This window comes from Hemiscyllium ocellatum, chromosome 39 (assembly GCF_020745735.1).
Source record: "Hemiscyllium ocellatum isolate sHemOce1 chromosome 39, sHemOce1.pat.X.cur, whole genome shotgun sequence".
NCBI classification, from domain to species: Eukaryota; Metazoa; Chordata; class Chondrichthyes; order Orectolobiformes; family Hemiscylliidae; genus Hemiscyllium; species Hemiscyllium ocellatum.
In genome coordinates this window covers 37,418,918-37,445,585 of record NC_083439.1, presented here as the reverse complement: position 1 = coordinate 37,445,585, position 26,668 = coordinate 37,418,918, and the positions used below count along the sequence as shown (strand labels likewise).

Here is a 26,668-nt window from a genome sequence, read left to right as displayed (position 1 = left end):
CCCAGAGGCCTACTGAAGATGTTACCTCGTAGGGTGATGAAATGTCTGGAAATGAACCTTCCAGCTCAGTGAGCAAACCTACATCCATTAATTCAAGGAACATGGACTCAGAGGCCAGACCACCATGCTTTGTTTATCTCTCATTCCTCTGGAGAAACTGCTGACAAACCATCTTTCATATTATTGCACACGACAAAACTGAAAGGGAGGGAGGGCCAATCTAGTACGCTGCATTGTGCTAGACAGTGTTGATTCTTATGGACCAGACTTGACCCCCTGCAAATATATTAAGAACATAGTCTCAACTCTAACTTTTTCTTATTTTAGAGATAAGGTAAGGTGCTGCATTCCAGATGCAATTCAATTGGTCAAATTACTCCACGATAAGTACAAAATAATTTATTTATATGCTTGAGAACACAACAAAAGAAAAAATAGCAGAATTGGCTGAGGTGGAACTCCTTTGAAATGCTTTAACAAAGTAATAGATTAGGTAACAGTTATGAACTAACTATTCCAATACAGTAACATTCCATAAACACATCCTTGGCAAAAGGCAAAATAAATAAAATAGATTGTCTCAATACAACTCTAGCACCTCAGGAGGAAATACATCAAGAGAATTCAGAGAGAGTATAACAGGGAGAGATATACTGCAGCAACTGACCCAGCAACAACTTCTACTGAGAAACAAAGAAACTAAAATTCCTGGTTCTATGAGAGCCTGACCACACCCCTTCAGGCTGCTTCTGTTGTTCCACTTTTAAAAAACCCATGGCCTCACAAGCTGTTAACTTTATTCACTTTCACAATAGACAGCTCGGCACAACTGTCTTTAAAACCTCTACTTTTAAAAAGAGAACGAGGACAAAATAACCTCTTGGAGCCATACTAATGTCACATGAGCTTCTTGATCCTTGTTAGAGCCATACTCATCCAGACAAGATGGGACATTCCTTCATAGGCCTGATCTGTGCCATAAGATGGCTGTTAGGCTTTGTGAAGCCAAATCAGTTCTTCACTAAGTGTTCCCAGCCTCTGATGTGCTCTTGTAGTCACAATACTTATATGGCTGGCACAGTTCAGGTTCTAGTCAATGATAATTTCAAGGTTGGTAAGAGTCCCGTATTCTGAAATGATAATGCCATTGAACTTCATGGAGATGATTAGCTTCTTGACATTAGTGTCGCAAAAACGTCATTAGCCACTTATCAGCCCAAACCAGAAGATTGTCAGGAATTACTGCATATGAACACGAACTGTGTCTGTATTTCAGCAATCACAAATGGAAGAGAACACTGTGCAATCATTTGTGTCCATCCAAGTTCTGACCATATGGCTGCATGAAGGTCACTGATGAAGCAACAGTAGGACCAGCACCCTGGGGAATTCCTGCAGAGATGTTCTTGGGTGATGCTGTCAAGCCTCCCGGAACAACAACTCCCTCCCTGTGTGGGCTCAATACAATTCCAACCAGTGGACCAAAAGACCAGAAAATGGAGAAGCTGAAGTTGCTCAATTGGCCCATTAAACCGACTCCACCACTCAGAGAGATCATGGCTGATCTGAATGATTTTTCTTTGGAGTTCAGAACTAAAAACTGCAGATGCTTGAAATCAGAAAGGAAAGCAGAAACAGCTGGAGAAACTCAATAGTCTGGCAGCATCTGTGCAGAGAGATAGTTAACATTTTGGGTCCAGTGACCCATCTTCAGAATGGAATTCTCAACTCCACATTCCTGCATTTTCCCGATTAATGCTCGATTCCCTGGCTGATGAAAAATCTCAGCCTTGAATCTATACCTAACAACACAGCATCCAAACCTCGATGTAGTAAAGAGTTCCAAGGACTGACAGAGGTTATTCCTCATCACTGTCTGAAGCGAGCAAAGCCTTACTCTGAAATTCTGCCCTTATATTGTCCCACAAGGGGAGACAACCTTTTAGCATCTACCCCGTCAAGCTCCCAAGAACCTTTTATCAGTCCAGGCCCAATCTACTCAACCTCACCTCATAAGAAAATTCCTCCATGCCCACAATAAACCTGTTGAACCCTCACTGGTCTGTCTCTAATGCCAGTATATCTTTCCTTAGATAAGGGAACAAAACTGTCCACAGTATTCTATGACAAGTTGGTGTTGGACTGGGGTGGACAAAATTAAAAATCACACAACACCAGGTTACAGTCCAACAGGTTTATTCTGAAGTATTTCTATTCTAGGAGCGGTCTAGCTACTGCGTTGCAGAGGTCTGGCTACTGCATTGCACAGTTTGAGTAAGACTTCATGATTTTTATACTCCATTCTGTTTGAGATAAAACCAACATTCCATTCACCTTCCCTAACACCTGCTGCATTTGGGAGCTAGTTCTTCTGTGACATACATTACACTATTTCCTCCCTCCCCGTACCAAATTCCCATTCTTCCAAATTCCTGACATTTCCTGATTGAGTGCTGTATCTCCTGACCACACTCTGGAAAAATGAGTTCGACTGGGAGTTGGAGCAATGAATCTAAATTGTCAGCACAACAGAGGTGCAGGAGGATAAACAGTATATGGTGTATGGTATTTGACTGGAGGAACAGTTGGAGAGGATTCATGGCAGCAAAGATCAACTTCATGCATTGAAAAATACTACAAGGACAAAAACACTGTCAAGATAAACTGAATGCTACACTTGACAGAAGAATCCTCGAACTGAATAGCATTGGTTGCTACTGGAGACAACACCTTAAGTTATTAGAATTTGCAGACCATGTATGTGGGTGTTTTGGTTTAACACCTGCATGTTTATCAAGATTTGAATGTCATTAAATTATGGGTTGTGGCTATGGGCCCTATTCTTTATAAAATCTGAAGGAAGGAACAGGAAACTGCAGAAAGACAAAGGGGACAAAGAGCTAAGGTCTGTAAAATCTGGAGATCTAGCAGAGGCTGAACATCATTAGATTCAGAACAAGTTGAAGGGAAGGCACCTTGGTCTCAAATTCAATAAGAATGAATTCCTTTGGATTGGTAAGTTCAAGTAGCAAAGACTGTTGATGGTTTGCATACTGGGTTCTTTCTACCATAAATTAACAGAACATTTCCTTTGTTTCAGGGAAACCTGTGTTTAATCCTGTTTCACTGTATGTATCAGATTTATGCCTTGGAAAATCTACAGGAAGATATTCAGGTAAGGATAACGTACTAATTGAACATGTCTGTCCTATTCTCCCTTTATCTTGCATGTTCATTTCCCTGTTTTTCCTCCCCATTTGTGTTTCCTTTGCGTGCTTGTTAGATTTCCCTGTTCCTTTTTAGATATTTCACGCAAGGTGAGGGCCCATGGTGTTCGAGGTGAGCTACTGGTATGGATTGAGGATTGGCTGTCTGACAAGACAGAGAGTTGGGATAAAAGGTTCTTTTTCGGAATGGCAGCCGGTGACAAGCGCTGTCCAGCAGGGTTCAGTGTTGGGGCTGCAACTGTTCACATTATATATTAATGATCTGGATGAAGGAACTGGGGGCATTCTAGCGAAGTTTGCCAATGATACGAAGTTAGGTGGACAGGCAGGTAGTACTGAGGAAGTGGGGAGGCTGCAGAAGGATCTAGACAGTTTGGGAGAATGGTCCAGGAAATGGCTGATGGAATTCAACGTGAGCAAATGCGAGGTCTTTGGAAAAAAGAATAAAAGCATAGACTACTTTATAAAATGTTCTTTCTAAAGAAAATTCATAAAGCCAAAGTACAAAGGGATCTGGGAGTGCTAGTCAAGGATTCTCTAAAGGTAAACATGCAGGTTGAGTCCGTGATTAAGAAAGCGAATGCAATGTTGTCATTTATAGAGATAGAGTCATAGAGATGTACAGCATGGAAACAGATCCTTCGGTCCAACTCGTCCATGCCGACCAGATATCCCAACCCAATCTAGTCCCACCTGCCAGCACTCGGCCCATATCCCTCCAAACCCTTCATTATCTCAAGAGGGTTGAAATAAAAAGCACTGTTGTGCTACTGAGACTTTATAAAGCTCTGGTTAGGCCCCATTTGGAGTACTGTGTCCAGTTTTGGTCCCCAACACCTCAGGAAGGATATACTGGCACGGGAGCGTGTCCAGCGGAGATTCACACGGATGATCCCTGGAATGGTAGGTCTAACATACCAGGAAAGGCTAAGGATTCTGGGATTGTATTCATTGGAGTTTAGAAGATTAAGGGGAGATTTAATAGAAACTTACAAGATAATACATGGCTTGGAAAGGGTGGATGCTAGGAAATTGTTTCCATTAGGTGAGGAGACTAGGACCCGTGGACACAGCCTTAGAAATAGAGGGGGTCAATTCAGAACAGAAATGCGGAGACATTCCTTCAGCCAGAGAGTGGTGGGCCTGTGGAATTCATTGCCACAGAGTGCAGTGGAGGCCGGGACGCTAAATGTCTTCAAGGCAGAGATTGATAAATTCTTGATGTCACAAGGAATTAAGGGCTACGGGGAGAATGCTGCTAAGTGGAGTTGAAATGCCCATCAGCCATGATTGAATGGCGGAGTGAACTCGATGGGCCGAATGGCCTTACTTCCACTCCCATGTCTTATGGTTTTATATTTCCCCTTGATTCACTCAGCTGTATAGATACTTCTCTGGACTTGCTTAGTGATTTAATGCCAGACCATGTTAGATCACAAAGTGTTTTCAGTTCTGCTCACATGTGCCACAACTACACATTATTCCAGGAACAGACTGGCATCCAAAGAGAACATCCAACTCTTTTCCTCTGCTGCAATTCTTCTTAAATCTCTCTGTCCTGTCTCTATCACTTCCATGTTCAACATGCTCAAGAAACTCATGGTCCGTTAGGCAGTCAGACATTGATTGTCCAGTTTGCTGTCTCCATTACTTCATTCCTTTCCCTTTGTCCAAATTTCCTCTCAGGTTCCATCCAGCCGTAACCGTGAACTCGTTTATTTCTCTATTTCCTCCTCTAACTCCCTTTATGCTGACTCTGAACATAATTTATTCATGAGACCTCTTACTCCATCAACACAATTCAGCATTAGCTGTATAAAAGTTAAATACTGTGGATGTTGGAGACTATAAACCGTAGGTGAAGAAAGAGGCCATTCAGCCCACAGAGTCTGCTCCGGCATTCAAAGAGATAGTAGTGGATCTGATTATCCTCAATTCAACATTTCTGCAGTTTTCCCATTACCCTCAATTCCCTTACTGATTAATCATATTCAGAACGGAGATACATTTTTAATACACTAGCCTCATCAGCCTTATGTGGCTAAGAATTCCACAAATCCCCTCCCCTCAAAGAAAAAGAATCATCTTCACCTTTGTCTTAAGTGTGTGGCCCCTGAGATTATGCCTCTGCTCCTTGACTTGACTCACTCCTTGAAAGTGGAGTTGCAGGCAGATAGGACAGTGAAGAAGGCATTTGGTATGTTTTCCTTTATTGGTCAGAGTATTGAGTACAAGAGTTGGGAGGTCATGTCACAGCTGTACAGGACATTGGTTCAGCCGCTGTTGGAATATTGTGTGCAATTCTGGTCTCCTTCCTATCCGAAAGATGTTGTGAAACTTGAAAGGGTTCAGAAAAGATTTACAAGGATGTTGCCAGGGTTGGAGGATCTGAGCTACAGGGAGAGGCTGAACAGGCTGGGGCTGTTTCCCTGGAGCATCGGAGGCTGAGGGGTGATCTTATGAAAGTTTACAAAATTATGAGGGGCATGGATAGGATAAAGAGACAAAGTATTTTCCCTGGGGTCGGGGGTTCAGAACTAGAGAGGGCATAGGTTTAGAGTGAGAGGGAAAAGATATAAAAGAGACCTAAGGGGCAACCTTTTCACACAGTGTAGAATGAGCTGCTAGAGGATATGGTGGAGGCTGGTGCAATTGTAACATTTAGCAGGCATTTGGATGGGTATGTGAATAGGAAGGGATATGGGCTGGGTGCTGGCAGGTGGGACGAGATTGGGTTGGGATATCTGGTCGGCATGGATGGGTTGGACCAAAGGGTCTGTTTCCATGCTGTACATCTCAATGACTTTATGACTCTCACACAAGAGGAAGAAACCTTTCCACGTCTAGCTCGTCAAGTCCTTTGAGAATCTTGCATAATAAGTCCATCTTTCATCCTTCTTTATGTCAAGTACAGCCTGAATTATTCAACCTCTCCTCATATGCCAGTTCCTCCACACCCAGTATCAGCTGAGTGAATCTTTTTTACACTGCCTCCAATCCCAGTATATCTTCCCAAGATAAGGGGCTCAAAGCAATACACAATATTCCCGTTGTGGTCTGGCTAATGTCTTGTATAGTTTTAGCATAAACCTCCCTACTTTTGTACACCATTCCCTTTGAAATAAAGGCTAATATTCCATTTGCCTTCTCTATTACCCACTGAACCTGGATGCGAGCTTTTTTTGATTCATTTTCCAAATCGTAAACACAAAGTGCAGGAAAAAACTCAGCAGGTTTGGCAGCACCTGAGGTGCAAAAAAAAGGGTGAATGTTTTGAGTCCAATATGATGTCTTCTGAACTTCTCCATGAGCTGATATTGTTAACAGTTCTCTCCCATCAGGTTCTGTACCTTTCTCTTTCAAATCTACCATCATCACCCCAACTCAAAAAGAGTTTCATCCCATTATCATTGTAAACTTTCACTTCCATCTCCAATCCTTTTTATGTCTTTGATTTGCTAAACAAATTTGTGGCCCATCTTACCCTGAAATTGATATTTAAATTTCTCCAATCGGTATCTCTTCCTATCACAGCTTCAAAAGGACTCAATCAAAAACTCACAAATGGCATCTTTTGCTAATGTGACAGAGGTAAACCACCCCTCCATATCCTTTTCAACCACTTTGCAACCTTCAGTGATGCCTGACTATATCATCCTGTAATCAGCTATAATTGCTTGTTTTCAACTTTTGTACCATTACTTCTAGTGTCCCTTGAGGAAATATCCTTGTCATGCTTCTACTTCCATAAGACCATGTGACCATAAGATACAGGAGCAGAAATTAATTAAGCCATTCGGGTCTGCTCCACCATTCAATCATGGCTGAGAAATTTCTCAACCCCATTTTCCCACCTTCTCCCCATAACCTTTTATCCCCTTAACAATCAAGAACCTATCTCTCTCTCTCTGTCTTTAATATACTCAATGAGCTACCTGCCACAGCCTTCTTTGGCAATGAATTCCATACATTCCCCACTCTATGAGTGAAGAAGTTTCTCCTCACCTCTGTTCTGAAGCACCTTCCCTTTATTCTAAGGCTGTGCCCTCGGGTCCTAGTCTCAAATGCAAATAGAAACATCTTCCCAACACTCACTCTAGCCAGGCCTTTCAGTATTCGGTAAATTTCAATTAGAGTTGTGAGCGGCACAGTGACTAGCACTGCTATCTCACAGCGCCGGAGACCCAAGTTCAATTCCAGCCTCAGGCAACTGTCTGTGTGGAGTTTGCACATTCTCCCCGTGTCTGCGTGGGTTTCCTCCGGGTGCTGTGGTTTCCTCCCACAGTCCAAAAATGTGCAGGTTAGGTGAATTGGCCATGCGAAATTGCCCGCAGTGTTAGGTGAAGGGGTAAACGGTCTGGGTGGGTTGCTCTTCGGAGGGTCGGTGTAGACCTGTTTCCACACTAAGTAATCTAATCTAATCGCCCATCCTTCCAAGCTCCATCAAGTATAGGCCCAGAGTCTCAACATTCTTCATATGGGATGGATGGGTTGGACCAAAGGGTCTATTTCTGTGGCTGTACATCTCTATGACTCTATGCTAAGCTTTTCATTCCTGGGATCATTCTCGTGAGCCTTGTCTGGTCCCACTCCCAAGCCAGTACATACTTCCTGAGATATGCAGCCCAACTGCTCACAAAAAGCTAAATCATCTTTTCCCACTCCCTTAACCTGTCAAAATCTTTCTGCATTCTCCCCACCTCCTCAACACCTCCTGTCCCTCCACCTATCTTTGTATCATCTGCAAATTTAGCCAGAATGCTTTCAGTTCCTGCATCTAGACCATTACTGTAAAAAGGGAAAAGTTGTCGTCCCAACACAGACCCTTGCAGAATTCCACTAGTCACCTGAGAACGACCCTTTGATCCCCACTCTCTGTTGTCAGGCAAAAAGAAATCTTCTATCCACGCTAGTACCTTGCCTTTAACACCATGGGCTCTATAGGCGCTTTCATTTCACATCTGATGCTTCTAATTATCATCAGAAAACATATCAATCTCCACACCGACAACTCCCAGCTCCACCTCATCATTACCTCTTGATACCCTCATCACTTCTAAACTGTCACACTGTTTGATATCCAGTACCATATCAGCAAACATTTCTTCCAACTAAATGACAGGAATTAAAAGCTCCTATCTTTTAATCCTTGTGACAAACTTCAGTGCCTACTTACCAGCTCCATTCTTCTGTCTGGTCGCTGTTTGAGGCTGAACTATCCTGTTCACAATCTGGATATCAGTTACACATGTATGTTGAGGGAGGAGATGGTTATATGTTATTGAACTGGTCATCCAGAGGTCCAAGCTAATGTTCTCAGGATCACGGTTCAAATCCCACCATAGCAGAAGGTGGAATTTACATTCAATTTCTACATTGAGTCATAGAGCCATACAGCACAGAAGCAGACCCCTTCGATCCAACCAGTCCATGCCAAACATAATTCCAAACTGTACTGGTCCCACCTGCTGCTCCTGGCTCATATCCCTCCAAACCTTTCCTATTCATGATTTGGAGATGCTGGTTTGGACTGGGGCTCCAAAAGCTAGTGTTTCCAATTAAATCTGCTGGACTATAACCTGGTTTTGTGAGATTTTTAACTTTTCTATTCATGTACTTATCCAAATGTCTTTTAAACATTCTAATGGTATCCACATCCACCACTTCTTCAGGAAGTTCATTCCACACATGAACCACCCTCTATGCAAAAGAAATTACATCCACCCATGCCTTTTAAAAATCTTTCTCCTCTCACCTTAAAAATGTGCCTCCTAGTCTTGAAATCCCCCATCCTTGGGAAAAGAAAACTCACACTAACTCTATCAATACCCCTCACCTCAAGCTCTGGGGAAACCACAGTGATTATCATGAAAAGAAACATTTGGTTCACTAATGCTTTCTCGGACAATCTCCTGTTCTGAGGAACATGTGACTCCAGACTCACATCAACTCTGACTCTGAACTGCCCTCTGAAATGGGGAAACAAACCACTTACTTCAAGCTCAGTTATGGATGGGCAACAAATGTTGGCCTTGCCAGTGATATACACATCCCATGAAAATATAGTTTTTTAAATATGATTTTTGAGTTGAATATCTGATCAGATATCCACATGCTTGCTCACCTCCTCTGGTTCCAAGTTAAGGAACACATTCATTTATAAATTCTCATCCCTGTTTTCAAATCCTTCCATGATTTTGTTCCTTTCTATTTCTACAATATCCTCCAGCCCACAATGTTCTAAGATATCCGTGCTCATTTAATACTGGCCTCTTTGGCCAAACCCTAACCCTCATTTTAATTGATTCACCATTGGTGGCCAAGTCTTCAGCTCCTCTTGCTGGACTTTCAACTCTCTCTATTTCCCTTCAGCCTCTGTATCTTTTCTTCTGCAAATCTTTGTGCCCTCTTCCTATGTTGCCTGTTCACTTTGCCCCTTTGTATTTCCTATCTCCCCTTCTAGCTGCCCCCTCCATTTCCCATGTCTTCCTATTACACTAAGTGTTCCCATATGATTTGCTACATACCAAACATAATTAAATTAACTTTACTCAATTTTCATCATATGTATCTGTGATGTGTGCAAGAAAAATGTCCAATAAAAAATGTGAAGTTATGGCACCAGGAAGACATTCATTCAGAGAGCTGACACAAAATTGAATCGTCCAAATGGTCTCCTTTAGCACTGACCAAATTCTATAATTCTAGGAACATGTGAGATTACTTGCATTCTATCCTAAAGGGGCTGAATGCAGAGCTCAGGAAGCAAGAGACAGGTCTACCCAATGTCCACACACCTACATTTCTCCAAAATCAGAAACTTGGCTGATCATTTGGCTCAACTCAGCCTCACACCAATCATCAAAAAAAATGAAGGAGGAGGAAATAAACTTCATAGGCAAACCTGCAAGCACTGTCAAGCTCGCCAGCTAAAGCTCCTTTATGAACCAAAGAGATCATAAGCCCCTTAGAGAATAAGGTTGGGGAAATAATAACTGTGAACCAGGAAAAGTAGAGGAGTTGAATAAATACTTTGAACCTGTTTTCATAGCAAAAGACATTCATATCATTCCAAAATTACGAAATTTTCACCAGATAAAAGCAGGAGAGGAAATAGGTCTAATGTAGTTTGCTAAACTTGGATGGCACGGAAGAATTGTACCAAAGGGTCTGTTTCCGTGCTGTTTGATTCTGTGACTCCGAAATATTAGAATTATCAAAAGAGAAGAGGTGCTGGAGAAACTACCAGGGCTAAAGGCCAATAAAGTTCATAGGCCTAATGGAATGCTTCTCAAGATATTAAAGACAGGAGCTACACAGATAGTGGGCACACTGGTAGGAATTTTCCAGGAATTCTTCAAGTCTGAAAACTGTCAATGTGACACATTTATTTAAAAAGGGAAGGGGGTAAACAAAACCAGACAATTATAAGCCAGTTAATTGAACTGATATTGCTCCTGGAGAAATATTGCTGCAATGTAAAGGATGTAATAGCAGACCATTTCAAAATGCAGAACAGCTCAAGCAGAGGGAGCTTGGCCACATAAAGGGGAAACCGTGCCTCACAATTTTACTAGAATTCTTTGAGGCGGCAACAAGCAGAACAGATAAAGGAGAAGCAGTGGATGTTATACATTTGGATTTTCAGGAGGTGTTTCATAAGGTATTACACATTACACTACTTTACAACATAAGCCATGATGGGAAGGTGCTGGTGTGAGACTGAGGTGGACAAAGTCAAAACTCACACGACACCTGGTTGTAGTCCAACAGGTTTGTTTGAAAACACAAGTTTTCAGAGCCTTGCTCCTTCTTCAGTGCTGGTGAGGGATGATATATCAGACACAGAATTTACAAGCAAAAGATCAGTCATACAACTGATGCAAATGTACTGAGCAAACCTAGATGACTTTTAAGTCTTTAATCAGTTAGAATGGAAGTGCAGGTTTTAATCAGTTAGAATGGAAGTGCACCTTCTCGTTCTCTCACACACTCTCTCTCCCTCACACACACACTCCACACTCTCCACCTCCACCAGCCTCCCCCCAACCCCACCACCACTATGACACAAATAAATCAAAGTTAAAAATCACACAACACCAGGTTATAGTCCAACAGGTTTAATTGGAAGCACACTAGCTTTTGGAGCGATGCTCCTTAATCTAACACCGGCATCTCCAAATCACAAATAAATCAATGTGGTGAATTTGCAAATTGGCATTTGCAGATACTTTCTATTTTTTTCAAAAAGCACATACTTTGTAGACGGTCAGTCAATGTGTCATTTTATAAATTCCTACATTGGAAATAAAACCAGTCTGACTCCAGGTTAGGACACAGACTGTAAACAAGACCTCACATCTAAAATGCATTGTCTGACTTGAGATGTCACCTCTTTTATACTGACCAAACCTTAAGTTATCTCAGGGCAGTGACGTGAAATAAATTTTGGGATTTACACATTAATCAATCGAAACCTGCATCTCTTACTTCGCATTTACATTTCTGATTCTTCTAATACTTTACATTAGTTCCACAATTTCCAGGTTCCTGAACTGAGCTGCTTCCTTGACAATCTCTCAGCACATCCATCCTCCATCAGGATGGTCTGAAGACACTCTGCTTCAAGCCACTCTTGAAAGGAGGCCTCCATAGTCCTCATTGTGCACCTCTCTCCATTATCGGGCTGAGTTAGTTCTCACTTTAAATAAGTTATCCTTTAACTCATCTCACTCTCCAGGTCAAGGGAATGGACATGGACAACTGATTAAGACTTAACAGCCACCTAGGTTTATTCAATACATTCATATCAGTTGTGTGACCCCTTGGTCTTTTACTTATAAATTCTGTGTCCGATATATCCTCCCTCATTACTTCCTGAACGGGAAGCGAGGTTGCGAAAGCTTGTCTTTTCAAAAACAAACCTGTTGAACTATAACCCAGTGTCATGCGACTTTTGACTTTATTAGATAACAGCGTATGGTGTTGGAGTTAGAACATTAGCATAAATATAGGACTGGCCAGCTGAAAGACAAATTTGGCATGAGGGGACATTTGCAGGGTGACAATCTGTAACTAATGGTCTGCCACAGGGATCAGTGCTGGCACCACAATTATTTACCGTGCTTCTTAATGACTTGGATGCAAATAGTGAGTATCCTAAAGCCAAATTTGCAGATGAGGCTAAAAATAAATGGGAAGGCAATCGGTGTGGATGACACAAACAAGTTGGAGCTTTTTATTCTTGAAGAAGGGCTTTTGCTCGAAACGTCGATTTCGCTGCTCCTTGGATGCTGCCTGAACTGCTGTGCTCTTCCAGCACCACTAATTCAGAATTTGGAGAGGGGATACAAACAGGTTACGTGAGTGGGCAAACACTTGGCAGGTGGAAAATATGAGGTGATGCCCTTTGACAGGAAGAATAAAGGAGCTGAATACTTAAATCGGGAAAGACTGCAGAAAGCTACAGAACGGAGGGATTCAGGAATCCTCGTCGATAAATCACAAATATATCCAAGTTCAGCGGGAAATAAGGAAGGCAAACGGAATGTTGGCCTTTACTTCAAAGAGAATGGCATTTCAATTAGGGTGCTATTGTTCCAAATTGACCTCCTCCCACCTCTATCAGCACGCCAATCACCCACCAATCCTGTCCTAACTTACCAATCCTGCTCCAAGCACCGCAATACACCAATTTAAAACACTCATCAATAAGTTATTATCTTGTAACAACATATCCCTTAGTAATCCAATGATCTTGTCGACAAAAAATGTATAATTTATCACAGAAGCAGAGCTTAAGTACCTGGATGAATGTGAGTAAATTTATGGGAGAAACAGCAAAATGTGTTCATTAAGAAAATATATTCTTCCTCCACCCAATACAGCATAGATACAGAGGTACTAGTGACATGTTGATTTATGAATAGCTGAGGAAAGCTCACTGGTTGCGAAACATGAACTTTTTCTCTCTTCACAGATGCTGCCAGACCTGCTGAGTTTCTCCAGCAATTTCTGTCATTGTCTAACTCAGCCTGATATATATTTAATAAGTGTGCCTCCATTGCTTACTGGGGAGAGAATGCAACAATCACCAAAAACACCCACAATCATCAAGAGAATAAATTCTCCTTGATCGATCTTCAATGGGAAACCTTCAGTTTTAAACAGAGCCCCTTACTTGTAGATTCCCTCAGGAGATGAAATATCTTTCAGGGCCTCAAAGCCTGCTTCTACCTTCTCCCCAGACTTCACAAACAGAATTGACCCATTTCTCACCCTGCTCCTGCCCCTCTGAAATCAAGTTTTCATATTTTGACTCTACTTTTTCTCTCTTGGTCAGTCTCTTCACACTTACATTTATGGTTCTTCTGATATTTTACATTAGTCCCACAATTTCCAGTTTCTGGGACTGAGCTGCTTCCTCTTCACCATGGATGTGCAATCCCTCAACACATCCATCCTCCATCAGGATGGTCTAAAGGCACTCTGCTTCTTTCTTGAATGGAGGCCTGAACAATTTTGATGTTTCTATTTCTTGATAAGAGGTTGTCTACCAATACCCACTATAACCTCCCAACCTCCTCATACCTTGCTATTGAAAGGATTCCATTCCATTTGCCCTGTTCCTCTACAGCACCTGTTCTCAGAATGCCACCTTCCACAGGGGTGCCAGCAGCATACACTCCTTTATCCTCAACCAAAGATTCCTCACTACTATGGGGGAGACAGAGTTCTCAGTCAGATCCAATCCATTTCCCATAATTCTACCTCCACCTCTTCTCCATCTTCCCAGAATAACGATATTCATACAGTCATAGAGCTGTGCAGACCCTTCAATCAAATGCATCTATGGCAACCAGATATCCTAACCTAATCTAGTCCCATTGGCCAGCACTTGGTTCATATCCCTCTGAACGGTCCCTATTCACATACCCATCCAGATGCCTTTTAAATGTTGTAATTATACCAGCCTCCACCATTTCCTCATGCCATATATGCACCACCTTCTGTGTGAAAAAATCGCCCCGAACGTCCCTTTTAATTCATTCCTCTCTCACCCTAAACCTATGCCCTCTAGTTCTGGACTCCCCTCCCAAGGAAAAGACCTTGTCCATTTATCCTATCCATGCCCCACATGATTTTATAAACACAGAACCTCTATAAGGTCATCCCTCAGCCTCTACCACTCCGGGGAAAACATCCTTAGCCTATTCAGCCTCTACCTTTAGCTCAAACCCTCCAACCCTGGCTAACTCCTTGTAAATCTGTTTTGAACCCTTTCAAGTTTCACAACATTTTTCCGATACAAGAGAGACCAGAATTGCACACAATATTGCGAAGTGGCCTAATCAATGTCCTGTACAGCCACAACATGACCTCCCAACTCCTGTGTTTGATGTTCTGACCAATAAAAGAAAACATACCAAACGCTTTCTCCACCATCCTATCTACCTATGACTCCACTTTTAAGGAGCTGTGAATTTGCACTCCGAGGTCTTTTTGTTCAGCAACACTCCTCAGGACCTTCCTTTGTCTTTAGTTTTCACTCCACCAGTCTCCTGCATTCAAAGGACCATCCTCAGCTATTCCCTGTACCTCTAGCAAGATGCAACCAGCAACATCATTCCCTCCTCTCCACAATGAGCATTCCAAGGGATCACTCTTCCATCGTTCCTACCAATTCCTCATCCCCACTCCCCCCGTGATATTGGTGAAGCAAAACCAGGCAGGGTGACTACTTTGCTGAACACCTTTGCTTTGTCTGTAAGAATGATTCTGACCTTCTAATTCCTTGTCATTTCAGTAAACCATCTTGCTCCCATGCTGATGTGACTGTCCTGGGCCTGCTATGTTGTTTCAACAAAACTCAACACAAGCTCGTTTTCTACTTCAATAGATGCATTACCACCTTCAGGACCCAACACGGAATTCAATAATTACAAACTATGAACACACATTATAACCCCTCTCCCTGTTTTGTTGGCTTTGTGCCCAGTACAGCTGACCTATTTTCTCCTATTCAAACTGATCACGAACGCTATTTGACACTTCAATCTCTCTTTTATACTTTTTGAAACCCCCACTATCTTCTGCTCTGGGCACCCTCACAGTTTGTTCCTCTTGCTCCTTCTCTTCCTCTGTCAACAGCATAAAAAACATCTCTTTCCAACCCCTTTCAGTTCTGAAATGACATGTCTGACTTGAAATGCTAACTGTGTTTCTGTCCAATAAATGCTGCCTTGACTTGCTATATTTCTCCAGTATTTTCTGCTTTTATTGAACATCCTGCAAATACTGATGTTCAGCTGTGCATATCAGAGAACGCACAAACATTTACTTCAGTTTTTCAATTTGTTCCAGGGAGTTGCAAATGAAGAAATGAAACTAAGTAATCCACTGAAATTGATCGCAGAAGCAAAAGCCAGGCTCAGACCAACTTATGCTTGGAATAAAAGTGAGTTCATGCAACATTTCCAACAATTTTCAGCAACAAGTCATAAGACAGAGTACAGAAAGAGTCAGGGATCTGACTTCAGGCACATTAGATGAGAAGACAACTGTGGGGATTGGAGCAGTCAACACAGGACCAAGGGGACATTTATACTTAAATGGACACAGTACATGAACGAGGGAAATGAACTTGTAGCACAGATAGAATTAGAGTCATAGAGCTGTACTGACAGAAACAGACCCTTCGGTCCAACTTTCAAATGCCAACCAGATGGGCGGCACGGTGGCACAGTGGTTAGCACTGCTGCCTCACAGCGCCTGGAGACCCGGGTTCAATTCCCGACTCAGGCGACTGACTGTGTGGAGTTTGCACGTTCTCCCCGTGTCTGCGTGGGTTTCCTCCGGGTGCTCCGGTTTCCTCCCACAGTCCAAAGATGTGCGGGTCAGGTGAATTGGCCATTCTAAATTGCCCATAGTGGTAAGGGGTAAGGGAAAATGTAGGGGTATGGGTGGGTTGCGCTTCGGCGGGTCGGTGTGGACTTGTTGGGCCGAAGGGCCTGTTTCCACACTGTAAGTAATCTAATATCCCAACCTCATCTCATCCCATTTGCCAGCACTTGGCCCATATCTCTCTAAAGTCGAGAGTGTGGTGCTGGTAAAGCACAGCAGGTCAGGCAGCATCCAAGGAGCAGGAAAATCGACATTTTGGGCTGGAGCACCTCATATCCCTCCAAACCCTTCCTATTCATGTACCCATCCAGATGCCTTTTAAATATTACATTTGTACCAGCCTCTACCACTTCCTATGGCAGCTCATTCCATGCACGTACCACCCTGAGCGTGAAAAAGTTGCCCCGGAGGTCTCTTTATATCTTCCCGCTCTCAACCGATACCTATGTCCTCTAGTTCTGGACACCCCATCCCAGGGAAAAGACTTTGTCTATTTATCCTATCCATGCCCCTCATGATTTAATAAACTTCTATGAGGTCACCCATCAGCCTCTGACACTCCAGGGAAAACAGCCCCAGCCGCCTCAGCCTTTCCCGACAGCTCAAATCCTCCAACCTGGCAACATCTTTGTAAATCTTTTCGGAACCCCTTCAAGTTTCACAAAATCCTTTCGATAGGAAGGAGGCCAGAATTACACACAATATTCCAAAAGTGACCTAACCAATGTCCTGTAAAGCTGCAACATGACCTCCCAACTCCTGTACTCAATACTCTGACCAATAAAGGAAAGCCTACGACTCAACTTTCAAAAACCTGCACTCCAAAGTCTCTTTGTTCAGCAACACTCCCTAGGACCTTACCATTACGTGTATCAGTCCTGTTAAGATTTGCTTTCCCAAAATGCAGCACCTTGTATTTATCTTAATTAAACTCCACCTGCCACTCCTCAGTCCATTGGCCCATCTGATCAAGATCCCATTATCATCTGAGGTAATCTTCTTTGCTGTCCACTACAACTCCAATTTTGGCGTCATCTGCAAACTTACTAACTATAACTCCTACATTCACATCCAAAGCAATTATATAAATGACGAAAATAGTGAACCCACACCAATCCTTGTGGCACTCCACTGCTCACAGTTCTCCAGTCTGAAAAACAACCCTACGCCACTACCCTCTATCTTCTATCTTCAGCCATCTCTGTACCCAAATGGCTAGTTCTCCCTGTATTCCACAAGATCTAACCTTACTAACCAGTCTCCCATGAGGAACCTTGTAGAATGCCTGACTGAAGTCTATATAGATCACATCTATCACTCTGCCCTCATCAATCCTCTTTGTTACTTCTTCAAATAACTGAATCAAGTTCATGAGAGATGATTTCACACGGACAAAGGCATGTTGACTTTCCCTTATCAGTCCTGGCCTTTCCAAATACATGCAAGTCCTGTCTCTCAGAATTCCCTCCAACAACTTGCCCACCACCGTCAGGCTCACAGGGCTATAGTTCCCTGGCTTGTCTTTATCACCATTCTTAAATGATACGATGTTAGTCAACCTTCAAACTTCTGGCACCTCACCTGTGAGTATCAATGATACAAATATGTCAGCAAGGGGCCCAGCAATCACTTCCCTTGCTTCCCACAGTTAGTAGACACTATATTGTGGCCATTACAAAGACATGGCTGCAAGAGGCTCAGGGCTGGGAAATAAAACTCGTGGGATATGCATCTTATTGAAAGAACAGGCAGATGGGTGGAGGGAGCAGGATTTCCTTGTTAGTCAAAATTGAGATGAAATCAATATCAAGAAGCAATATGGGAGAGGACGGGTGGAAGGCAGAAAACGTGTTTGTAACTACAAAGGAAAAGAACAACACCGATGGGAGTTATGTACAGACCTCCGAACAATAGTCAGTCTGTGGGGTAGAACATAAATCAGTAGATAGTTCGAGAGAGAAAAGTTTGAATTGCATGTAATGCTATTACAACAGAGTTAATGTCACAACAATCACATGAGGCAGGATCTGGCCAGAGCTGATTGGAAGGAAATCAAGTAGGGAAGACAGTAGAGCAGCAAGGGCAGGGGTTTATGGGATAATTTGGGAGGCACAGCAGAAATTCATCCCAAGGAAGAAGAATCAGACTAAAGGGAGGACAAGGTGACCATGGCTGATAAGGGAACTCAGGAACACCATGAAAACAAAAGAAAAAAGTACATCATGTGGTGAAGATTAGTGGGGAGCCAGAGGATTGGGAAGACTTTAAAACCAGCAGATGCTAGCTTAAAAAAAAAGCAAGAACGGCAAAGAAACTGAAATATTAAAGTAAGTTTTCTAGTAATATAAAAGAAGATTGCAAGAGTTTTTTAGATACATAAATGTAAGAGAGAGAGGCAAGAGTGGACACTGGATTACTGGAAAATGAGCTGGAGAAATAGTAATGGGGAACAAAGAAAGTACAGAGGAACTGAATACATACTTTGCATTAGTCTTCACAGTGGAAGACACCAGCAGCAGACCAGAACTTCAAGAGAGTCAGGGAGCAGAGATGAGTGCAGTGGCCATCACTAAGGGGAAAGAGCTAGGAAAGTTGAAATGTCTGAAGGTAGATAGATCACCTGGACTGGATGGACTACAGCTCAGGGTTGAAGGGAACAGCTGAGGATATCTTTCAGAAAAAACATCACTGGAAGGTCCCAGACGACCAGAAAACAGCTAATGTAACACTTCACTTTACAAAGAGAGGGAGACAAAAGACAGGAAATTATAGCCTGACCTCTGTTGTTGGTAAGTTATTAAGGATGAGACTGTGGAGTACTTAGAACTACATTGTAAAATAGGACTGAGTCAGCATGGTTTTGTCAAATACCTCTGTAACACATGACAAATCTGTTCGAATTCTTTGAGGAGGTAATGAGCTAGTTAAACAAAGAACAATCAGTGATGTGATTTATGAGGAGTCCCAAAAAGCTTTTGACAAGGTGCCACACAGGAGGCTGCTCGATAAGACAACAGCCCATGGGTGTTTGGGGAAAAGTAATGACATGGATACAGGATTGGCTAGCTGGTAGAAAACAGGAAATGGGGTTAAAGGGGTCTTTTTTAGGATGACATCCGGTGAGTAGTGGAGTTCTGCAGGGGCAGCTATTTCCATTATACATTAACAATCGAGACGAGGAAGAGAGTGCATTGCTGCTAAGCTTGTAGATGACACAAAGGTGGGTGGAGGGTCAGGTTATGTTGATGAAACAGGGAATCTGCAGAAGGACTTGGACAAGCACGGAGAGTGGACAAAGAACTGGCAGATGGAAGACAATGTGTGATATTGAGAGGTTATGCACTTTGGTAGAAAGAATACAGGCACACACTATCCTCCAAATGGGGAAAGCTTCAGAAATCTGAAGCACAAAGAGGCTTAGTAATCCAAGTTCAGGATTCTCTTAAGCTTAACATGGAGGTTCAGTTGGTAGTTAGGAAGGCAATGGAATCCTTTGAGAGGCCTAGAATTTAAGAGCAGAGATGTACTGCTGATGCTTATAAAGCTCTGGTCTGACGTCGTTTGAAACACTGTGAGCAGTTTTGTACCCTGAAGGATATGCTGGTATTGGAGGATTTCTAGAGGAGATGCACAAGAACGATCCTGGGAATGTAGGGTTTGATGAATTAGAAGCTGTTCAGAACTCTGGGTCTGTACACAAGGGAATTTAGGATAAGTGGGGATCTGATTGATATTTACAGAAATACAGAAAGGCCTGAATAGAATGGACATGGAGAAGATGTTTCCATTGTTAGGAGAGTCTGACAGCCAAGGGCACAGCCTCGTGAAGGTATGACCCTTTCCATCTAAGATGAGGAGGAAATTCTTCAGCCAGAGGTTACTCTGTGGAACTCATTGTTGCAGAGGGCTGTGCAGGACAGGAAGCATCACAGTGGCTCAGTGGTTAGCACTGCTGCCTCACAGCGCCAGGTTTGATTCCAGACTCGATGGGCCAAATGGTCTAATTCTGCTCCTATATCTTATGGTTTTAAGGGCTCATAAAAGCAGGATATTTCCCAGAAAGAGGAAAAAGCCATTCTTAACTAAAAACAGTATGAGGATATGATGGATGGTGTGCTATGAAGACTCAGTGTGCCTCAGTGGCTACATGCACAACATGGAAGTGATGAAACATATAAACCTGGTAGCAATGTCAATGAGGGCTCCTAAAACCGGGCTCAGAACCTCTAGAGTGGAATTTGACGAAAGAAAATTAGCCAGAGTCTCCATCTCTGATCACCAACCACTGCTGAAGATGCAGATGCTCAGCAAGGACACATTCAGGGCTTACTGTCCTTTCCAAACGTAACCGAGTACTAGTCATTCTCAGATAACGTGCATTTCAGCAGCGGGATTTGTTTATAACATTGCTGAGGAATTAAGGGACAGGAATTTCAAGAACACAATATCACAAATCGAGCAGTGATCGTTTTGTGCGCTTTGTCCTGCCCATGCGCCGAGGGCTACCCCGATCTCTCTGTCCCGTTCTGCACATGTGCTGATGGCTGCCCCGAACTCTCTGCCCCTTTCTGTGCATGCGCTGGTGTCAGGTGCAGACACAGTAGCTTTCTGTGAAAGATACGCTACTCCTAGATTATCCCTTTCTTTGATATAAACGGAGGGGCACAATGACAAGAATGTTAGCATGAAGCATCCTGGTGATAAAACTGCAGGTATGAACACAAAGGAAAGGCTATAACACTGGAAGAGAAGATAAATATTATACAGCTTTTTGAGCTGAAGGAGAGAATGTGTGATATAGCTTCCTCAACTGGAATGAGGGAGAATACCTTACGCACCATCCCTGCATTAACAATACTTTTTCACTGTACTGTGTTAAATTTCCTTTTGTTTCATTGATAAATATGATTTATACCTTCATTCAGGTTGTGCAATACATTGTGTTAGACTTTTGGGTGATTTTTGAGTGACTGTGAGTGATAGTTTTTGCTGGTCTATCCCAATCCCATTTTACCCGTATGCCTCATCATTTATATGAAGCGATTTTCTATTTAACGAGGTTTTGCTGGAATGTATCTAAGGTATCACAGGGGAACGACCTGTACCTGATCCCATCTGAATAGGGAACTAGATTGGGAAATGGGAAATAACATTGCTCTGGGTTCACATCTCATCCAGACAAGATGGGATGAACTGTGAAATAAGTTGGAATAGCCTCAGTCAGTTCCAAATGAACTGGGCCTACAATACAAAACTAGCATTGCCCAACAGTGTGGCTGGTGGTAAAAGAAATTTAACACTAAGCAGTACACAAGATCTCTCTCAGAGATGGAGGCAGAGGGGTCTGCTTATTTCAAAGAGTAGGTGTGGTGGAGGGAGGAGTGGATGATCTCTTTTCATTCATCCTGGCCACCTGGACGAGGTACCATTTAATTACTCAACACAATCTCTTCAATAAGGTGGGTTAATTGGGTGGAGGGAAGGTCTCCTGCTCATACATCTGCCCCCTATTAAGGCACAACACCTTCAGGTGTGAGAAGGGAAGGTGAGAGGAATCATACTGACATTACCACAATCCACAGGATCAGAAAGTTTCAGAAAATCCCCAGGTCACCTTAACTTTCCAAGTGAAGAAAGATAGTTTATTATAAAAGCCATGACAATGCTGAAGTACAGGTGACTGTCTTTCACCTCCATCTCCTCATTGTTCATTGTGCCTGTGCTTAGCTTGATTGCATCCTGACATTTTAATAACAAATTCTCTCAATTTGGAGTTTGAAAAATGCTTTCAGTAATCACTTTAAATGTCCGTTTTCTATTTTATCAGAACTGGATGTGGTTTTTGATGTGCAGCGCTCCACAATGAATCATGTACCCACTCCTGTGGATCCAATCGTGTATGATGTCGTCAATGTGAATCTCGGACAGGGGTACAGTAACAACACTGGAAAGTTCACAAGTCCCAAGTGTGGGCTGTACTTTTTCAGTTACTCTTCACTGCCAGGGAGGGGTATGAAGACAGATGTGGCCCTGATCAAGAACAATAAGGCAGTCAGTATAATCCATAGCGTGCTTCCAAATGGCAGTTCACAGCTCTCATTGAAAACTATGATCCTGAATCTTCACCAAGGAGACCAAGTGTGGGTCAAGCTAGTTTCTGGGAATCTCTGGAGTCGCGATGGATCACTTAGCTTCCAGGGATTTCTCCTGACTCATTCTGCTCAGTAATGGATTGGAAAGATTGAGATAAATTCTTCACTTCTGTGTTGGTGGGTCAGAAGTTTTTTGCCACAAATTGGTCAATATTTTCTAATGACCCTGCCAAACCTTACCATAACAGCTCACTTATAATAAGCTCACCATCACCAAAGTGGAAACTTTATCCTGTTTATCTCTGAGAATCACATTTGATTCCAAGAGAGCTTATGAATTAACAAATGCTTAATATCTGCTATACAGTGTGCTTCAGGAACTTATCCTGTTAACAAATATCTCTTTAGATAATGGCAAAGTCAATAACGGAGACATTGAGACACAGGGACTAAGAAAGAAGGTCAGATCGAGGGAAGGATATAAGGACATAAGAACTAGAAGCAGGAGTAGTCAATTCAGCCCCAGGACCTGCTCCAGCATTTGATACAATCATGGCTGATCTCATCTCAGCCTCAACTTGCCTGCCCACTCTCCATAACCCTCCACCCATTATTAATTAGCTATCTGTCCATCACCTCCTTAAATTTACTCAATGTCCCAGCATCCACCACGCTCTGGGGTAGTCAATTCCACAGATTCATGATCCTTTCATAGAAATTATTTCTCCTCTTGTTTTAAATCTGTTCAATTAGTTGAAACAAACTCAGTTTTGAGATGGTGGAGATGCAGATCCCAATGCAAAAAATATATCACAATGAAAAGCTTTGAAAGTGAGCTCAGTTCTCTATATGGGAGCTATATACTAAGAGAGAAAGTTGTAGAATTGACACCATGCTGATAAAGCTTATGACGAATCCACATTCGCACGTGGTGTCAAAATCTGTTAACAACAAAGACACATTTATATGTAAACAGCAGCTTTCACACATTGAATTCTCCCATTTAAAGGGCCAGGTCAAAGGTTTGGTGTTTGCCTAATGATTCTCATGCCTGTCTGTATGGATATGACAACTTAGAGTAATGCAAGTAGTTCTGTGCATCAGATCTTTCATTAAAGCTTCTTCCAGCATTTTAAAAAAGTTTTTCAGTAAAGCTTCTTTCACACACAAACGCATCCACTCAAGAGAGACAGAGAGAGAGAGAGAGACACACACACACACAAAACCCCCACTACCGATATTGACACACATACTTGTCCCTGATACATACACACATGCAGATGCGTCCTCCTGACACACAAGCACAGACATACACATGCATGTGTCTCTAGCCCCCAACACACGCATGCGTCTCGCCCTCAACACATGCGCACATTCTTTAAACACACACGTGTAGCACACATCCCACAAATACATGTAGCGCGCTTACATCCCTCAAAAAGACACACACCCACGCAGACTTGGCCTTGCAGACATGCCCCTGACACATCGACCCCGCAGACACGCCCCTGACATACACACGCCCAAATAGCATGTTACCAACACACACAACCCAACGTAGACATGCTCTGCCACAACACCGCCATGCAGATAGGCCCCCCCAACTCATGTCCATGCAGACATCCCCTACGACACATGCTCAAATAGACATGTCCTCTTGACGTACACACGAAAATGCACACATGTATGCAAGCGTTGCCTCAACATACATGCGCCCACATGCACCCTCTGACACATGCGCAGATGCAGATGCGCCCTCCTGATATATGTGCCCAGACATTTACATGCACGTGTCTTTCACCCCGCAACACACACATGCCTCTAACCCCAACACACAGATTTACAACAATGTAGCCAGGATTGGAGGATTTGAACTATAGGGAGAGGCTGAATACACTGGGGCTGTTTTCCCTCAAAAACACAGATGCATGTGTCCCCCTTAAACACACACGCGTGCACACAACCCTCAAACACAGATGTGTGCGTGTCCCTCAAACACACATACTCAGCGAGTCCCTTCAATACACAAACATGTTCCTCAAACACACACGAGTCAGCACATCATTGAAACACACATGTTCCAGTGCGTGTCCCTCAAACACACACACATGGGTGCGCATGACACTAAAATACACACACGTGGATGTGTCCCTCAACATGTGCACGTCCCTCACACACACACACACACACACATGCCGCACGTCCCTCACAAACACACGTCCCTCAAACACATACACATGCACACGCGCCCCTCAAACATACACATGCGCACACAGTTCCCTCAAACACATGCATACACGAGCACATCTCTCAAACACGGACACATGCATGCACACATGCGCATTTCTCAAACACATGCACGTCATTCAAACACATACGATTACACAGACATCCCTCAAATACGCTCACGCACATCTCCCTCCCCAACCCACGCATCCTCATGCGTGTCTCCACTGCCCCATCCCAACACACACTTACGTGCATCTTTCTCCAACACACGCACCTTTTGCCCTCCAACACGCACACACATTCACGCGCACCTCTCTCTCTTCCACACACACACACACACACACACACACACGCGCGCCTCTCTCTCCCACCAATGCCCACACACATGCGCATCTCTCTCCCCCCGCCCACACACAACAGGCACATGTTCATACGCATCTCTCTTCCACCTTCCCATGCGCGCACATCTCTATTCCAATGCTCCATGCACGCACAGACGTCTCTCACTCTCCCTCCGTTTCTCTCTCGAGCCCCACGTGCTCATCTGTCTGTCTGTCTCTCCTCTCTCTCTCTACGCCTCCCACCAACATACACACACACTTGAGCACTTCTCTCTCCCCCACCACCAATGCGCACACAGTCATGTGTGTCTTACCCCCCAAAACGTGCACACTTGTGTGCATCTCTCTTACCTCAACGCGCACACACCCGTGCACAGACTTGCATGTGTCTCTTTTCCCTTCCCCAATGCGCTCACACTCATGCACGTCTCTCTACACCCTGCCCCAGCACGCACACACTCATGCAGCTCTCTCTTCCCCCAGCATGCGCACACATTTGTGTGTGTCTCTCTCTTCCCACCAAACGCGCACCTCTCTCTTCACCCAAACACGTACACACTCGCGCACATCTATCTTCACCCTCTAAACGCGCACACACTCACACGCGTCTCTCCCTCCTGCAAGTGCACATTCGTGCACGTCTGTCTTCACCCCCCAAACCTGCACATACTAGCGCACATCTCTCCTCCCCCCGCAAGCGCGCACACACTCGCGCGTCTCTCTTCACCCCCCAAACTCGCACATGTCTCTCCTCCACACAAGCGCACACACTCGCGCATCTCTCTTTTCCCCCCTCCCCCTCCCGTAAGCGCACACACTGGCGCATGTCTCCAACTGCCCAAAGGATACTTACTTGCACGTGTCTCTCCTCCCCCCAGCAACACGCCCGCGTCTTCTTCTCCCCCCCTCAACGCGCGCACACACACTCACATATGCCACTATAATTGAGACATAATAACCAGGTGCCAACACCTCCCTCAAACACACACATGGAGCACATGGGTGCCTCAAAAACATATTCTTGCACGAACGCGCATGTCTCTCAAAGACACACGCATGCACATATCCCTCAAACACACCTAGGCACGCAGCCCACAGACACACGTGTCCCTCAAAACACACATAAGCAAGCACATACATCTGTCAAAAACACACGCGCATCCCTCAAACACATGTGCATCCCTCAAACACACACGTGGTACATGTCCCACAAACACACGTGCACACCCCTCAAATACACAAGTTCACGGGCATCCCTCAAATACAGGCATGCACAGGCACATCACACGAACATACATGCTCACATGTGTGCCCTTGAAACACATATGTATGGGCGCATTGCACTCAGACATGTGCATGTCCCTCAAACACACACACAAACTTGGCACAATTCTTCAGACACACACATATGCGTGGTACACGCACATCCCACAAACACACGAGTACCAATCTGTCCCTCAAACACACATGTGGAGAGCACAGGCCCCTCAAAAACACGCGCATGGGCATACAGCCCACAAAGATACATGTTTGCATGCTCAAGCATGTCCCTCACACATACGCGCATATCACAAACATGCATGTTGTTCAAACACATGCGATTACACGTATGTCCCTTAAACATGCTTGCGCACATCTCCCAACACCCGCACTGTCACACGTGTCTCCACTGCCCCCTCTAAACACACACATAGTCACATGCATCTTTTACCCCCCCCAACACACGCACACTCACACGCGTCTCTCCCCCACACCACAATGCGTGCGCGTCTCTTCCCCTCCAATGTACGCACAAATTCAAGCAGGTCTCTCTCTTCCCCCCAACCAATGCAGGCGTGTCTCGCTCTGCGCCCCCACCAATGCACACTCGTAAGCA

At 43.7% G+C, this 26,668-nt stretch overlaps 2 protein-coding genes across 5 annotated transcripts in view; one reads left to right on the top strand and one right to left on the bottom strand.

The window, feature by feature from the left end:
* The window catches only part of LOC132834419 (complement C1q tumor necrosis factor-related protein 3-like), a 122,805-nt gene extending 99,443 nt beyond the window's left edge, over positions 1-23,362 (top strand). Inside the window, exons 1-4 of one of the 2 annotated variants that reach the window (XM_060853350.1) lie at positions 2,834-3,015; positions 3,101-3,175; positions 15,591-15,684; positions 21,958-23,362. In XM_060853350.1, coding sequence (XP_060709333.1) covers positions 2,998-3,015; positions 3,101-3,175; positions 15,591-15,684; positions 21,958-22,358 — 588 coding nt within the window. In that variant the 5' untranslated portion in view covers positions 2,834-2,997 and the 3' untranslated portion in view covers positions 22,359-23,362. Of the gene's footprint in view, positions 1-2,833; positions 3,016-3,100; positions 3,176-15,590; positions 15,685-21,957 lie in introns of those variants that run through there. The other variant, XM_060853349.1, reaches the window with a different exon arrangement.
* Positions 1-26,668, bottom strand: part of mthfs (5,10-methenyltetrahydrofolate synthetase (5-formyltetrahydrofolate cyclo-ligase)) — a 64,030-nt gene that overhangs the window by 17,736 nt on the left and 19,626 nt on the right. The gene's annotated exons all lie outside the window — the stretch shown is intronic.